Consider the following 17,093-nt stretch of genomic DNA (forward strand, 5'->3'; position numbering starts at 1 on the left):
TTCTGATAGTTTAGAGGTAGTCAAAGCTATTCATGAAAATGTTTCGAAGAGTTCAACCTCTGCTCTGGTCAGAAGAATACACCGGATTTTGTCCCAAGAAAGCCAATGGATTCTATGACACATTCCTAGGGAAGATAATAAATGCGCAGACTATCTTGCTAAATTGGCTTTTGAAAGAGAGGAGGTTTTACGCCTGTCTAAGTCTCCCCCAGATGACGTGTTAGATTTCTTTAAGTCTAATAAAGAGAGGACCATTGCACCTCTCGAATATTCCTTGTAATTTAACTTTGTTATATTTTCTTTTTTCACAAAAAAAAAAAAAAAGACTTGGGTTAGCCTTTAACAAATATAAGCATACTTTGAGTAAAATTTTAAGCTCATATAGCGAGTTAGGTCAGACTTACACAAGAATAAAGTATATTAATATTATGCTTAAATCTGGCCTGATCTATAAACATCTCTATCATTGATAAATTAATTTTTTTTTATATTATAGATCAAATCCATATTTTATATTTGTTTTACAATCAATTAAACTGATACTCCCGAAATCTATTACTACGTCCCTTAATAATATTATCTTTAAAGTTAAAGTTTGAATTTTTTTCATAAAAAAGTAACTTGTACGTGCAAAGGAAGTACCATTACTTGGTTAATGATTTTAATTTTGTTGTGCTCGAAGCACGAAGATGATCCGATAGGCTAATAAAGGAAGTTTGCTGTCTTACACTCGCACACATGCAATTGTAATACATTGTGTAATAATGACAACTACCAACTTTTTATTTTTGGTTTTCAAGCTTGTTTTGTAGTAAGCTACAAGTTCCCAACTCAGTTTCTAAGACCATTAAATGTAGGGTTTACCACCATCCTTGTTAGTGCCCATTAACTATGGTAAAGCATATAACATTGTTCCGTTTCTAAAGCCATTCATTATTTTCTATTCATTTCTAATATTCAACATTCAAAAGTATAGCAACTGCTTATAGTAGTAAATTACAAGGATGATGATTTTACAATATATATGCACACACGAAAATTAAGACAATGAAAGAGACATTTAACTTGAGATTGGTGTTACGTTAGTCAACAATATTCTTTAATTGATTGATAAAAGAAGCTTGGGACGTGTGTTGGTACACCATGGTTCGGCCAATAATATCACCATTAATAAATAGAAAAATTCACCAAATAGCTTCATAACCGATTCCGTAAATACAAACGGATGCATACATAGGTGTATAAAAATTATTGGCCATATCTAAAAGGTTGATGCCATCAAGCATGATTAGCATTTATGGGTATCTTTGAATAGAAGAAAAGGGTGGGTCATGGATGATTTCAGAAGCTACTGGGTTGATAATGCTACCAAGTATATACATGCAAAGTTCCCTTTTGAAATGAGATTAATCGCGATTATTAATGCAAGAAGTTGATAAGTAAGGTGGATAGGGTGGTGGACTGTTAGATATATATATTATCCATTTAATGAAGCAAAAGGAAATTATGAGGCTTAGGTTGAGTCCAAACTACTCTCTGCAAATTATGTGTTTCTCTTATTTATCTTTGTTTACTTCATGATAAAAGATAATCAATGCAGTGTAGACGTGTAGTGGAAGGTGTTAAATATCATGTCCTTTTTGTGGCTTTCAATATCAGTACAATTATTACTGCAACGACTTTTATGCTTTGTTAGATACTTCGTTGCTTTACAATCACATTTATAATTGTGATGGCAGTAAGCGATTATGGAAGGTTTCTTTTTTATACTGAAAAATAATTGATTGAGCCAAATATAGTATAATGTTGATTTCATTAGGTTTTTGGGTACTTTAATTTTTGCATACGAGGTGGTAAATGGGTATTATTATTTACTTAGTTGCCTGTCATCCGAACATATATATTATATGTGGATGGTATTGGTGGTAATGCCAAGAACATGTGCAAGCCATATTCATTAAATCTGATTCTGTGACTTAATCTTTGGAAACCAGCATGACTTCTATTTTCTATTAATTAATTGAAGTTCTGAGTTGGGAGGGCAATGTTGTATCAGTGTGAATACCCGTCACTTTAGGCATAATTGTAAAATTTACCCTTAATGTTTCTGGATTTTTTCACTTTGACCCTTATTTTTTTTTTCTGATTCTCTTCCACAACGTTGCAAAATTTTTCAAAAAAAGGCCACAGTTAGAGGAAACTATTAGTCAACTAATGGTCAACAATTTTGTCTAACGTGGCATGACACCTCATCGATTACCACGTGGTGGCATAAAACTCTTAATGGCTAGGACACGTGGTGGTTTTGGGTGCTACTTTGAAGACGTTGAGGGGTATTTCAGGGTGTGATCCGAATCAATATGTTGAAAGAGAAGAGAAAGGTGGACCATTTAATAGCTTTTTCGACCCACGGCGGCACCGACATGCAGCGATAGCGGTGGCTGTGAGTTAAAGTAAGAAATTGAAAATACAATTAAAAAAAAAAGCAAGTTTTAATTTAATCTGGTTTTCTAAGAATCGATTTATACAGGAAATTGGAGAAAAGGAATCAGATACAACCAATGGAAAGTCGAATACAAGAAGACCAAGCATTTAGACACATCATCAATGTCACCAAAAATTTTAACATTATACCTAAAAATTATAATAGTTGAGTCAATTTTCTATAAAAAAATATATAATTCAACTAAAATTTAAAGGTTGAGAGTAAAAATCACCTTTAAAAATTTAATGCAAAATTAACAAAAGGAAATCAACATTATAGGCTAAATATATTGCCTATTTATAAATATTGATACGAAGAGAGAATACCAATCTAGTCCCAATTGGGAAAAAATATAATATTGAATGCTTTGGATAGAATCAATCTATAATCTATTGGCATGATGAAATATTGTGTTAGAAATTATATTTTCCTATTTTAAATTTAATAAAATTGTTCATATATAAATCTTCCTAAAGAAATTAACTCCCATATAAAACAGTACAAATATATATATATTTATAAATGTTGAATTTCCTGTCTTTTTGTCTGCCTTCGATTGTAAAATCTAAAGGGTAAAAATTTGAAAACAATGATTACTTATAGACCTATGGTCATGTTAACGATAAACCAATAGCTGAATTTTGGTTCCAAGTCGTGCCGGTCATTTCTTGAGCACATTGAGGCATCTCTAGTCTTCAATTCCTTTGTCCACGTATCATCGATATTTTCAAATTCTACTTATATCAAATTAGGTTCCGTAAGAAATTTATGTGGACTTTAGAGAGAGTCGACGTTGCATGTGGTTGTAACACATATGAATTGTAAAATTTAAAAATGTTCAAATTCTCATAAAAATACATAATTTAATTTTAGTCTCAAAAAATAATTTTACTTTCGCCCGATATTGAGAAAGTGGTGGTGTTAGAATTCGCTTGCTTCATTTACGAGATGCGCCTTCCTCACTCCCAAACCTCCTGCATGTTGTGGTCTGCATAGTTGGTCCCAACTAGATAGACATAACTTTCTTTTTTAAGTTATTTTAAGTTAACTAGAAAACATGAATGATCCTGTCAATTTTCTCCGTTATGTGTATTGGTGCCTTGGCACACAGGGAGTAGAGGGGAATAGATTAGAGTGGATCATATTAATGTTAGCCAACCTCCTTGAGATAGGAGTTGGATTTTCACTCAGTTAGTCTATTCAGAATTATTTCAAATGTCTCTTATATGATACCCCTAATAATTTCCCGATTGATTTACTTGTTGAACTCCTAAAATTCCCAAAGAGCCATCGGTCTTTTCTAATCATGGCCCGACTTATTCAAACTTCATTGGTGTTTGCGTTTGTATCTTAACCATATTGGCCTTGAGAACTGTTGTAATTAAGGGCAGTTAGTAGTTGTGGACGGTGACCTTTGCTTTGTCCTCCATAGCCCTTAATTAATTTACATATTAAAAAAATATAAATTAAAAGAGAAAAAGGGTTTCAACATGACACTTAAGTCGATTGAGCCTTCATTTTTTTAAAAAAAGGATAACAAAGTTCATTATAGTGCAGCTTAGGTACGTTAGCCAAAATTATATATATTTATGATTCACCAAGGAAATCCATCATATAATATTTTCCTAATATATATGCATCATTAGTCATTGGAGGGTTTCATGAAGACTAAAACCTATGCATAAATAAATAAAATAATTGCATGAATTTGAAGAATAAAATCAAGATAAAAAAACTACATCACAATTAACATGCAAGGCATAATATAAAAGTAGGGTTGACAAGTTCTTTATAATAGAATATTGTATTATAAATGACTTATGTTTATAATATACTCAATCTTACTGTATAAATCAATAGATATATGTAATAACTTTTTTTTAACACATGATTTTCTCCAGTTTTGGAGTTAATTTTGACTGAAAGTAAAACTTGTGGAACAGTATTCTTTTCCAAACACAAAATTCCAACTTGAAAATTATTTAAGAGATATCAAATTCTTTATTGTTTTAATCTACTTACTAAAGGGAATTTCCGACTTTCTTCAATAACTGCTAGCTAGCTAAGATCCTTTTTTTTTTTTTTTTTTTGTTTCATGTGAGCATTTAATCACATCATGTCGTTTGCATGTATAAATAAGCAGAAACATGATTGGGGGAAATACAAAACAATTCCTTTTTGGATTTCTTCCCTTTTCATTCTTTCCATAGACAAAAATTGCTGAAAGAAATCAAGAAAAGGAAAGCATTATATAATGGAAACGATTGTCTTTCCTTTTTCCTCAAAGTTTTTGTGGGCTAAATATCTTTTGGTATTTGCTCTCTTCATCTCCGCAAAGGCGTTGATTAAGCTACCTATAAATGGAACCATCCCTGCTGTAATTGTGTTCGGGGATTCCATTGTTGACGCCGGTAACAACAACGATCTCAACACTGTTATTAGGTGCGATTTCCTCCCTTACGGCCAAGATTTTGCCGGGGGTGTTCCCACCGGAAGGTTTTGCAATGGCAAAGTCCCTTCTGATTTAATAGGTATAAATATAATCTCATTATAATCTCGCTTTTTTTTTTACATGATATAGTACTTATATCTCTCCTTGCTTCATCGTCTTGTTTAAAAAGGGCTAATTTCAATAAATGTCCCCCAAACTATAACACATTTTAATTTGATCTTTAAACTTCAAACATTTTAATTAATTTGATCTTTAAACTTCAAACATTTTAATTAATTTGATCTTTAAACTTCAAAAATTTTAATTAAGTCCTAAAAATATTAGTATTGTATTAATCAAACTCTTCCTTCAACCCAGTGTTGTGCAATTAACCCTATTTATAAGCTACCTTTAGTTGCTTTTTATCTAAGAGAAAATCGACCTGGAAATTGAAATATATATGGTGTTAGGTAATTAACAGTTGAGAGGGCAAAACAAAGAAAAAGAACAATAGATGTCATACATAATCCTTATAACCGCAAAAAGGTCAGCATTTGCATTTATGGACTCGATTATACGAAACGCTAGCTAGCTAGAAATGTATCTAAAATCACCTCAATTTGATTAACTCATTGCAGCTGAAGAATTGGGAATTAAAGATATAGTGCCAGCATATTTGGATCCTACATTGAAAACCCAAGATCTCTTAACTGGAGTAACCTTTGCTTCTGGTGGCACCGGATATGATCCTTTGACTCCCAAACTAGCGGTACATTTACAATTTCTTCTTTATTTTATTTGTTTATGCCCAAAATCTGATTTTAGTTACTTTACTATGCTCAATTATGAGATTGGTCTCTTTAATTTGTCATTTGATCTCTTTACTTTTGTTTAGTTCAAATAATTAATTCCATTAATTACTAGAGCTAAAATGTTAGATTTTTTTTTTCCTTAAAAATGTCCCTTCCAACTCATCATGATAATATGATTTTTTTTGGAAGGTGTGTTTTTTAAAAATTCATGTCAACATTTTAACTAAATTGACTATGTCATATTATATAAGTAAAGGATCACATTATGTTAAATCAAAAGTAAAGGATCACATTATGTTAAATCAAAACACATGAACTAAATCTTAAATTTTGTAGGATCAAAATTATAATTCCAACTTTGTTTAATATTTATATTTTTCACGTTGTAATTTTTTTTCCCAAATTCTCAGTCAGTAATATCGTTGGGAGAGCAGTTAAACTACTTCAAAGAATACATAGGGAAGTTGAAAGCCATTGCTGGAGAAGAGAAAACAAATTTCATCTTAGCAAAGAGTATGTTCCTTGTCGTAGCAGGTAGCGATGACATTGCCAATACATACTTTGTTCTCCGTGCCAGGAAATTGCAGTACGATGTTCCTGCTTATACTGACTTAATGGTTAACTCCGCTGCTGAGTTTGTTAAGGTAATCGATTAATGGTTAAATTCAGATTTTAGTGGCTATAAGTGCCATTAGTTAGCCTAAATGAGGTATAGCTGACACTGCCAACTATTTTGGATATTTAGTTAAAATGCTTTCATGAATTTTTTCCTTAAAAACATAATAACATTTTATTTTTGTGTTGAAACGGTTGGTATTAAAAAATAAGGACTAAATCTCAAATACGCAAAACTAGAATTTGAGCTTAGTAATAAAATTTCTTTTTTAACACAATTTAATGAATTTGATTGGAATTTAATTAAAGGAACTATATGGCTTGGGAGCAAGGAAAATTGGGGTATTCAGCACACCACCAATCGGATGTGTGCCATCACAAAGAACTTTAGGTGGAGGAATTGAAAGGGAATGTGCTGAAGATTACAACGTAGCAGCTATATTGTTCAACAAGAAGCTATCTTCCGTGTTGAATTCCTTTAAGACAAGCATACCTGATGGCAGATTTGTGTACATAGATGTCTACAACCCTCTGCTTGGTCTGATCCAAAACCCTCAAAAAAATGGTACTCGAAAACAATTCATATTTCTTTGGATTTTTCTTCAAATTCAAAACAATGAAAATTGTTGATTTTGGTTGTAACCTGTTGGTGTTTTCTTTTCCAGGCTTTGAGGTTGTAGACAATGGGTGCTGTGGAACAGGGAACATAGAGGTGGCTATCTTGTGTAATAAGCTCAGTCCATCGACATGTACGGATGTGTCTAAGTATATCTTTTGGGATAGTTATCATCCAACAGAGAAGGCTTACAGGGCATTGGTTACGTTAATCCTTCAGAATATAATTGGCGATTTCTTTTGATGAATGTTTTATGTTTCTCATTTTTTATCCCCATAAATGGTTGCTCTTTAATAAAGTATTTGTGACCATATGTATTGTGCATCTTTATTCAAGTCAAATTAATTGTGTAATAATTATTGATAAAATGTCAATTTATATTTTTATTTATTCCGTTTTTCCAATGTTCATATTTGTGTTTTTTATAATTATCTTTATTTCCTTAATTATTAGAACCTCGTGAGCTTTTGGTAAATGGTATCTTATACATTTAGGAGATAGATTTTCAAAGTTAATTTTCTAGCTTTTGGTTGAAATGGTAAAATTAAGAGGTTTTAGGTTCAAATCTCATGGTTTAATTTTCATTATGTATGTGTATTTGACATAAATACACTAAAAAATAATATTTATTACTTAAAAAGACTTTTGATAATTTTATAACTTAGTTTCAAACTTAATCAAATACTTTATAATAATATAATATAGGAATAAAGTTCAAAACTACACACGAACTTCGATTTTATGAAAATTTATACATAAAAAGTTGATTTAATTCATATTTCACACACCACTAACACTATTATTAATATTGTTATATCCTCTGTCGAGGGGACACATGTCAACCTAAAGAAGCATCGTTGACTCTATATTAACCACCCATCCCACCTTAACTGTATTAAAAATGAAATTCAAAATAAATAATTATTCTATTTAATATATAAATTTAAACTCAAAAAGGCACTCGTTACCAAAACTCATAAATGCTTCGTTTAAGTAATAAATAATACTTCATTTAATTCATTCAAAATTATGATAAATAAAGTTGTTGGTACAGTTTAATTCATTTATATAAAACATATTTTAGTGCCAACAAAATACTTTAATTAAATACAATATGTTGCCAAATGCTCTCCAATATTAATGATGCGGATGACATGTAACTATCGATACTGGTTTTGGTTGAATCTCACAATCTAATTAATCTGGTAGCTACCGGAAATAACAAAAAAGCAAAGAGACATATACATCAACCATGCCAGCTTGCGTCGTCATATATCTATATAAAATTGAATCGATTATGACAAGCATATCCGTTAATGTTTCTCCAATCAACGCTATGGATTATAATTGAATGGTCACGCCTTTATTTTTAAAGTATATAGTATACTGATTATGATGTACGTTGTCACACCCAATCCAATTCTCCAACAGTTAGGGCATTTAAGACGTAAATGAACATGCACGCATACATGGAACAGTGATTAATAAATAATGTGTGAGATTAAGGTTTCAAATTGAGTGTACAATCTTATCATATTGAACTCAACCGCGGGGCTCTCTAAATAAAGCGTGTTGGATGCAACACTGGCCAAAATCCACAGTCTATAATTAGCCGTAAATGAACATGCATCTTCCACAAGTCTGTTGATTGAAGTTTTGTTTTTCTTATTTGGTTTTTAAGGTATAATTATGATTTTAATCCCACTTTTTCTACTATTATAATGCTTACTGTTGTTGAAGTGATGACAATCTTAATTAAGGAATTTGTTGATATGTAAATACATTATTAGTTGAACATTATTAACTAAATTTTCATATAATCTTAATTGTGTGTGTTCAAATATCAATATTATCACTTCAATGACAAGAACAATCAGTTTTATCAATTTGGGTTTACTGATAATCTTATAAATGTAAAGGACTAATTTATACCAAAATAGGGAGAAACCTCAGCATTGTAGAGGGGCTAAAACTAGTATTAGAGCGAGTTTTAATAGCTTTATGGTATTGGTATACGTAATCGATAATCAAAGCTAATGAAGGGTTCCTATTTAAACTTGGAATGCGTTTGCATCTTGGTTTGGCATCTATGTAAAGGAGAAAGAAATACAAATCACTAGGATTTGTTTTATGTGAAAATGCCTGTGCCTGCAACAGCTTTATGTTTAATTCTTGTTTTGTTTAGCACAAGAAATGCTGGTGGAGTTTGTCTTGCCTCAAATAAAATAACATTTCCAGCTCTTTTTGCATTTGGAGATTCAATAGTAGATACGGGTAACAACAACAAGCGCTTTACAATAGCAAAAGCTAATATCCCACCCTATGGACGAGACTTTCCTGGTGGAGCTGCAACTGGAAGATTTGGAAATGGAAAGGTGTTCTCTGATTTATTGGGTACTAAAGTTTTACCATTCATTTGTATCAGTCTATGATTCCTAAAAAAATTCAAAGGTAGGTCCATTTTTAATTCATATTGTTGTCCTGATTGCCTGCCTCCAACAGCTGAAGGTCTGAGAATAAAACCTTTATTGCCTGCATATCTTCACCCGGTTCTTCAAGGTGAAGATCTAGAAACAGGCGTAAGCTTTGCTTCAGGTGGTTCAGGATTCGACGAATTTACAGTGAAATTACAGGTTCCTTGTAATTTCTCTATGCGTGCATGCATGATATTCAATTAATTAATTGTGCTTGTCTCCTTTGGTATGCAATCAGAATGCTTTATCCATTAAGGATCAGCTGAATCTCTTCAAAGAATGCGTTAGAAAGCTTGAAAGAGGCATCGGACAGGAGAAAGCTAATGCCACCATTTCCAAGAGCTTGTTTCTGGTATCACAGGGCAACAATGACATTGCCATCACTTATTTCTTATTCCATTTTCTATATGACATTGATGCATACACAACACAACTGGTTAACTCAGCTTCATCTTTTATTAAGGTAAAAATATTGGTTATGCTCTATTTTTTCAATTAAAAAAAAAAAATTAAAATTAATTAAATCTCCCTTGGTGGTTTAAGGATATGTATGAACTAGGAGCAAGGAAGTTTGCATGTCTAAGCCTTATACCATTGGGATACTTGCCAATTTCGAGAACATTTGGTGGAGGATTTCAAAGAAACTCTGTAGATTGGCTCACCCAAGCAGCAGTGAAGTTCAATTCTAAGCTGGAACATGAACTGAACCATCTTAACAGTAACCTTCCTGGAACTAGGATACTCTATATTGATATCTATAACCCTCTAGTTGATCTCATTCAAAATCATAAAAAATATGGTAAGACTTGGTATAAACTTTAAAAGAAGCTAATATAATATTAGTGGTAATTTAATTTTTGCATGCAGGTTTTGAAGATTCTAGCCATGGTTGCTGTGGGACGGGGTTGATAGAGCTAAATTATGGGTGCAATGAATTATTGAGTTCCTTTACATGCTGCAATTCATCGAGTCATGTATTTTGGGACGCGGGGCATCCCTCGGAAAGAGCATATAGGATGATAATCTCACAACTCGTGGACAACATTTCGCACCAGCTTTTGGATATTTAAATTCAAAGGGTTTCCTCATATTTTTAACCTTGAAACTCACTTCATCATAATTCAAGCAGGTGGAATATAAAATAGGGTTGGAAACTTTTCTATAATAACACATTTGTAGATAAAATATTGAAATGTGATGAAAGCTCTTTATTTCTCACTTTTATCCAGTTTTTACCCCCATAAAAGGATGCACTTTATTTTTTTTTATGAATAATTATTCCTTTAATTCCGTATTTGGGATCATATGTATTGCCTATAATTTTATCCAGGTCAAGTCAATTGTGTAATTTCCATTTTGTATAAAAATAATTGACAAAACCCCAGTTTATATTTTATTTTTAAAATTTAAAATTATGTGATGAGACAAAATAGTGCATCAATTATAAAATACACATAATCCCGTACGATTATATTAGAATTTATCCAATTTGACAAAAGATTAATTAATTTTTTTAAAAAGGGCAAACTGAAAATTCGTAAAAATTAGAGATATATCTGTGATTATGCATAATTTTTAAAGGAAGTAAATGGAAAAATAAATTGATAAAAATTTCTCTAGTGCTCTCAATTTTAATATTGAGTAAATTGATCACTTTAAAAAATTAAAGTAAATTAATCCCTTCAATTTCAAAAGTAAGTAATTATAGACAATTAATTATAACATTAATTTTTCAGTCAATTGTCATAATTTTGATTGGCATAATAAACTAAGCCCTTGATGTTTACATATTTTGTCAAATTGATTGATTTTAAAAATTATCTTAAAGAAAATGTATAAAATTTTAAAAATTTAAAAGATTCAAAAGAATATTTATAAAAAAAAACTTTAGTTTCAAATAAAAAGAATGTGTAATTTTGAGGCTTAAATTTATTATTATGTTAGTTAAAATTAAGTAAAACTGATGAAAATATAAATTTTATGATTAATTATACTTAATTGTTCACTTTCGAAATTGACAAAGATTAAATTGCTCTAATTTTTTATTATAAAGGATCAATTTGCTTCTTGTCTAAATTGAGAGGAACAAAGAGGGTTTTTACCAAATAATTTAAACGAATAAAAAAGAAAGCGAAGAGACTAAATCCAAATTTGGTGTAGTATCGCCAATCCTCTACTTTCCCGCATTTTCTTTTTCCCTCTTTAGATTAGGATTCTGAAACCCTCCAATTTGGATACATCGTCATGGCTTCTACGGGTCGGAAAATCATACTGAAGAGCTCAGACGGCGAGAACTTCGAGGTGGACGAGGCGGTGGCTCTCGAATCACAAACGATTAAGCACATGATCGAGGACGATTGCGCCGATAACGGCATCCCTCTACCCAACGTCACCAGCAAGATCCTCTCTAAGGTAATCGAGTATTGCAAGAAACACGTTGAAGCATCGAAATCCGAGGATCGTTCAGCCTCCCTCGATGATGACCTTAAAGGTTGGGATGCTGATTTCGTCAAGGTCGATCAAGCCACCCTTTTCGATCTCATACTGGTAAAACCTCCCTTTCCACGACTTGAACATCAGCATACTGGTAAAGCCCACCCTTTTGGGATTCGTAGTTTTAATTTAAAGTATAATTGAATATTCTTTTCTTTGTTGAAGGCTGCTAATTACTTGAACATCAAGGCCTTGTTGGACCTAACGTGTCAAACTGTGGCAGACATGATAAAGGGAAAAACGCCTGAGGAAATCCGCAAGACATTTAACATTAAGAATGATTTTACTCCGGAGGAAGAGGAAGAGGTTCGTCGCGAGAATCAATGGGCGTTTGAGTGATGGCTCTTAATTGAACTGAACATAGTTTAATATTTGTGTTTTTGTTTTCATTTTACTTTTGAATGTCCTTGAGAACTTGGGATTGTTATTTCCGTCCTTTATTTTACTTGTTTTAACTGTTATTTCACCTCGGATGTGTTAATAAATGTTGTTTTTTTTTGTTAATTGTCGTCTGTTTTTGGTGCAATATTGCATACATTGATGTGGAACATGTAGGAAACCATAGAAGATTATGCTAAAACCAGGGTGAAAGGAGAGTCGAATCATATTTATTGCAGTGGAATGGTCTACTTGTGCATCCTGCTGTCTTCTTTTTAGATGTTCTACACATTTGCTCGAATGCTTATTATGGATATAGCACCTAGTTATCACGTTTACTGCTTACAGCAAATGGACTTCTGACTTTGTATTTTCCATTGGACCATGCTATGGATCCAAATACATCTTCCTTTAGCGGATTTGCAGCTGAGAAACTCACTTCGTAAGATGACTTGTCACCATTTTTAGTGAATTGCAGTTTGTTTGGCACCACTTTAACATCTAGGTTTGCAGGTGAATCAATAGTTACAGCATAAACTGAGTTACCATCTCCAGCAACATTTGTAAGAGTTCTGTTCACTTTCCTGCCTGCTTTTTCGTTGAAATTGGTAATTGCTATTGACGGATAATTGATGTTGGATATAAGATCAATGCTTGACTCCTTAGGGCAAGTAAAGCCGTCTGGGATAGTGTTGGCGATAGTTTTTATTGTAGTTATATTATAACCATGGTAGCAGAGAAAATTCAAGTAGTCAATGGCAGTAGTCTCGTAAACAAGGCCTGGTTGCAATGGTCCTGTCGGGCTTACTTCCCCTGCCCCAAAATCGTAAGGTGTAGCTGCTACACCTTTCTCTGTCGTAATTGGGGCTTTCAGATTATTTATCTGATTTGCTGTAATTCGGTTTGAAGCAGTCATGGATTAGTGGGACAAAACTACAGACTTTACCATGTAAATGCAAGTGTTTGATTGTCTAGTTCCTCACCTGTTGTCATAATGGCTGACCTGATTGCAGAGGGACTCCATGTTGGGTTTTTTGATTTGACTGTGGCAGCAATACCGGAAACATGGGGACATGCCATAGAGGTTCCTGAGATCAAATTATACAGTGGTGGGTCTTTACCCTCTGGAGCCTCGGCTGTGTCGTTCCCCATCCATGCTGCAAGAATATTAACTCCAGGTGCTGCTATATCGGGCTGCTAGACATTCAATCTTATAGCTTCATCATTATCAGTGTATGAAGAAACAAGATATGTAAAGTTGGACCGGTAGAGGGTTTACCTTGAGAATGTTCTCGGGGATGGTTGAAGGTCCTCTAGACGAGAAATATGCTATGATAGGTGCTGGTGTGTACTTTGTGGGTGATGTCGTACGCAAGATTGTGGCAACTGGGTTTCTACAAATCCCAAAAAGGATAAAAATTGAGGCCAAGGATACTTTCTAGCATGAAGTAACTGTGATTCTTGAGATCAATTTGAGTTTGGGTAGCTGAATGTATTACTTTGTTGAGTTGATGTAGGAAAGAACCTTGGCGCCATCCTCTGAACTGATCACCGTCATAGGAAATGTACCAAATGAGGAAGCCATCCCTTTCGAGTCATAATCAATCAGGACTACGCCAATACCTCCAAGCTGCTTCACTTCATCCATATGGTCATTCGCATATGTCTTGTCTAAATTCTCACAAACTACAATCTTTCCCTTTACAAGTTCTTGGTCCAAGGAATTTGTGTTGCAGTTCCTAGAACAACACAAGTGATTGGATTAACCATTCATTTCATTTGGGGAGTACGTTAATAAAATTCCCTTTAATTTACTCAACTATTCGGCACCTTGAATCATTTACGTCTGCGTCTTTTTTCTTGGCTGATTTTCCGTATACAATTGGATACACCGGAGACTTCTGAATGTTGGCGAAATTAATGCCTTCACCCTGTACATCAGTTAAAGAGAGAAATGATGAAAGCTGACTAAAAACAGAACATGGGGGCAAAGAAGAAGATCATTACCTTAATTACTGTGTTGTCGCCAAGTACAACATCAGACTCAAAGGCTCGGTCAATTGTGCTAGCAGCAACCGTCACTATCCAAGGTGCAGCATTCACAACTGTTCCGGGGTCAGGTCCATCGTTTCCTGCAGAGCAAACCACGGTGATCCCGTGTTGCACTGCATGGAATGCTCCAAGGGCAATGGGATCATCTGCAATTTCTGGTTTAAAGAAGGATGGTGCTCCAAGAGACAGTGACAACACATCAACCCCATCGGCTATTGCATCATCAAATGCTGCCAATATGCTGGATCCACGGCATCCATTGTTGGGGGAACATACTCTGTACATAGCTATTCTTGACCCCGGGGATCCACCCTTGGCAGTCCCTTCTGCTAGTCCGTAGTAAGATACACCCTGGACTTCGCTTCCCGCTGCTGTTGACGCTACATGGGTACCGTGTCCAACCATATCCCTAGGTGACTGGTACTTTATTACCGAAGTTTCGTCATCCTCATATGATCTTGCCCCAATTATCTTTCTGTTCTTAAATAAACGATAAGGTCTTGATTAGGTCAATAAAATTGTAATTATAGTTTAATTAATTATATGCCTTGGGCTAAAAGGTTACTTGTTGCAGTTGGAGGTGTTGAAATCCTGTGCTTTAGCGCATGTGCCATTCCATCGTGATGGAATTGGACCCATGGCCTTGTCGTTAAAACTCTCCGACTCGGGCCAAATTCCTGTCATTGTATTTCGAGTTAGTGCTCACGTAACTTGAAAGAAAAATAAAAAGAAATTTGGCTTGCGAATTGCGTGATAAACATTTTACAAGCAACATAACAACAACCAAACAAAATATTATAAAAAAAAAGGAGAGAGAGAACCAATGTGATGGAACTCTATAAAATGGTGAACAAGTTTTACCTGTATCTAGGATGCCAATGATGGCACCAGAATCATTAGATGTTGAGTTAGAGTTCGGGTTGGGGTTTGAGTCAATCACCACCGAAGTTTGATAGTTCAAGAAATCCCATGAGCGAGTGGTATGCAGTTCGAGCACAGGGTCGGGGAAAACTGAAACAACTCCAGCTCTCTGGGCAATTGAATGAGCCTCCTCTGCAGATAGACGTGCTGCAAACCCAGAGAAACCATTTTTGTAGCTACGAACCAGGGCATTTTTGTTCCTGAAAGCATGAAAAATTTAAACTTTCCAACGTCAAACCGATTCAAATATAAAGAAAGCTAGAATTTAGAGCGAGAGCTATGTATTCACCGTTTTAACAAGGAGCTTAAAAGTTGAGCATGATCATGCCTTAATGAACCCTTAGTCTTAGGGGCTGCCCCCATATACACAATATAAACACCATCCTTCTCTGCAACAGTTTCTGTAAACAATGAGACAAAGATGAAAAAGGACGTCAAACCGAAAATAAAGGTAACGAGGGGCTTCATTGTGTTCAACTCAGAGACTGCCTCGAATGGCAACTCAAAACTCTAGGATATAAATACTACTAAGATGGTGGTCTGAAGGAAGCGTGTGTGCGCACTGGAAAATCATTAAAGCTTTTAATATCCACCCAAAGTGCCTTTTTGCTAATCTAATGCGCCACGCCGGCTGATATGGTGGTGGTATGGTGGTGAGAAGTGGTGATGATAGGCTGAGAGCAAAGACAGCTCAACAGTTCGGGGAATTAAAAATATTATCAGCAATTATAGCTCAAAATAGCTCCATTCTAATTCAGAGACGCTAGACTGAAAAAAACACAAATTGTGGGGACAGCAATTTTACTCTTAGGAATATTATCTCAGTCTCGGTGCTTTTTCCACAAATATAATATATAAATATATCTGTAAAACTGAACGTGGTCTTTATTTGGAAACGATACATATTTGCTCGATTTCTGCTCTGGGTACCCTTTGCTATGCCGATCCATTTTTACTTACTAGAATAAATAAAATTTGAACCCAATTATTCTCAACCAAAAATGTATTCACTCCTAATTGTTTACCCTCGATTGAGAAAAAAGCAGACAATAAACATGGAGCTTACGAAAAGTTCAAAATACATAATGAATAAACACTAAATCCGAGCCTCAAAACAAACCCTATAATAGAATAGGCTTTATCCCCTTATATCTTTTGAAATTCTAAAATTTAAGACTTACCTATATTTATAAATCCTATTACTTGATATTATTTCCTAAGAATTTTCAAGTAATATAATTGTATTAGAATGTGGATTAATTTGGTTACTCAAATAGGAAGTCCTTGAAGGGTGGCATGGCACAGAGATTTTTTATGGTTAATTAGTGCTCGAGAATCAAAGAGTAGTGGGTTCTGACAGTAAATACATTTCGGTGGCACGCTTTCATGCAAGTGTCGTAATTCTTCTTCGTATTTATTAAAAGATTTTGGCGTCAAAAAATGTGTACATTTGGTCGTATAAGCTCTTGGGGATCGAAGAAGGAATCCTTCCTATATGTTGTTGTAAGTAAAGCTTATCTCCTATCTAAAGTGCGCCACTGCTGCTAGTCTGCCCACCACTTGTAAAATCTATAATACATGATTGAGCATTAACAAAGTTAAATCTATTAGGATAGATAGCAAGTATCTAATACTTTTCTCATGAGTCTCTCACAATTTGCTGACGCAATGGGGATGGCTGAACTGTTAGTGAACTATGATGCTCTAATTTAAAGAACACCCCTATTAGTTTCAGATTTTAAACTGAACGAACCCGAAAGGAAGCTAATGGAAATAAATAATCGAGTGATGTGACGTGAATATTATTTACTAAACA

The 17,093-nt window shown here is 33.9% G+C and overlaps 4 protein-coding genes across 4 annotated transcripts; 3 read left to right on the plus strand and 1 right to left on the minus strand.

The window, feature by feature from the left end:
• The first annotated feature begins 4,628 nt into the window (after positions 1-4,628).
• LOC108459551 (GDSL esterase/lipase EXL3-like) lies at positions 4,629-7,327 on the plus strand. Its single transcript, XM_017758939.2, has 5 exons — positions 4,629-5,016; positions 5,555-5,685; positions 6,139-6,372; positions 6,653-6,908; positions 7,009-7,327. The coding sequence occupies exons 1-5, from the start codon at positions 4,740-4,742 to the stop codon at positions 7,200-7,202; spliced, it is 1,092 nt and encodes a 363-aa protein (XP_017614428.1). The 5' UTR covers positions 4,629-4,739; the 3' UTR covers positions 7,203-7,327.
• A 1,576-nt stretch (positions 7,328-8,903) lies between these two features.
• On the plus strand, positions 8,904-10,739 carry LOC108459036 (GDSL esterase/lipase At1g59030-like). The gene is made up of 5 exons (XM_017758406.2): positions 8,904-9,353; positions 9,462-9,592; positions 9,672-9,896; positions 9,977-10,232; positions 10,301-10,739. The coding sequence occupies exons 1-5, from the start codon at positions 9,098-9,100 to the stop codon at positions 10,501-10,503; spliced, it is 1,071 nt and encodes a 356-aa protein (XP_017613895.1). The 5' UTR covers positions 8,904-9,097; the 3' UTR covers positions 10,504-10,739.
• A 752-nt stretch (positions 10,740-11,491) lies between these two features.
• On the plus strand, positions 11,492-12,430 carry LOC108460755 (SKP1-like protein 1B). The gene is made up of 2 exons (XM_017760383.2): positions 11,492-11,980; positions 12,092-12,430. Exons 1-2 carry the CDS (start codon positions 11,678-11,680, stop codon positions 12,263-12,265), a joined length of 477 nt encoding a protein of 158 aa, XP_017615872.1. The 5' UTR covers positions 11,492-11,677; the 3' UTR covers positions 12,266-12,430.
• A 65-nt stretch (positions 12,431-12,495) lies between these two features.
• On the minus strand, positions 12,496-16,037 carry LOC108460754 (CO(2)-response secreted protease-like). The gene is made up of 9 exons (XM_017760382.2): positions 15,567-16,037; positions 15,218-15,477; positions 14,922-15,033; positions 14,312-14,831; positions 14,135-14,235; positions 13,804-14,043; positions 13,584-13,698; positions 13,288-13,498; positions 12,496-13,195 (listed from the first exon to the last, which is right to left on the minus strand). The coding sequence occupies exons 1-9, from the start codon at positions 15,743-15,745 to the stop codon at positions 12,627-12,629; spliced, it is 2,307 nt and encodes a 768-aa protein (XP_017615871.1). The 5' UTR covers positions 15,746-16,037; the 3' UTR covers positions 12,496-12,626.
• Between the last annotated feature and the right edge of the window lie 1,056 nt (positions 16,038-17,093).

Source organism: Gossypium arboreum, chromosome 6, assembly GCF_025698485.1.
Source record: "Gossypium arboreum isolate Shixiya-1 chromosome 6, ASM2569848v2, whole genome shotgun sequence".
Classification (NCBI taxonomy): domain Eukaryota; kingdom Viridiplantae; phylum Streptophyta; class Magnoliopsida; order Malvales; family Malvaceae; genus Gossypium; species Gossypium arboreum.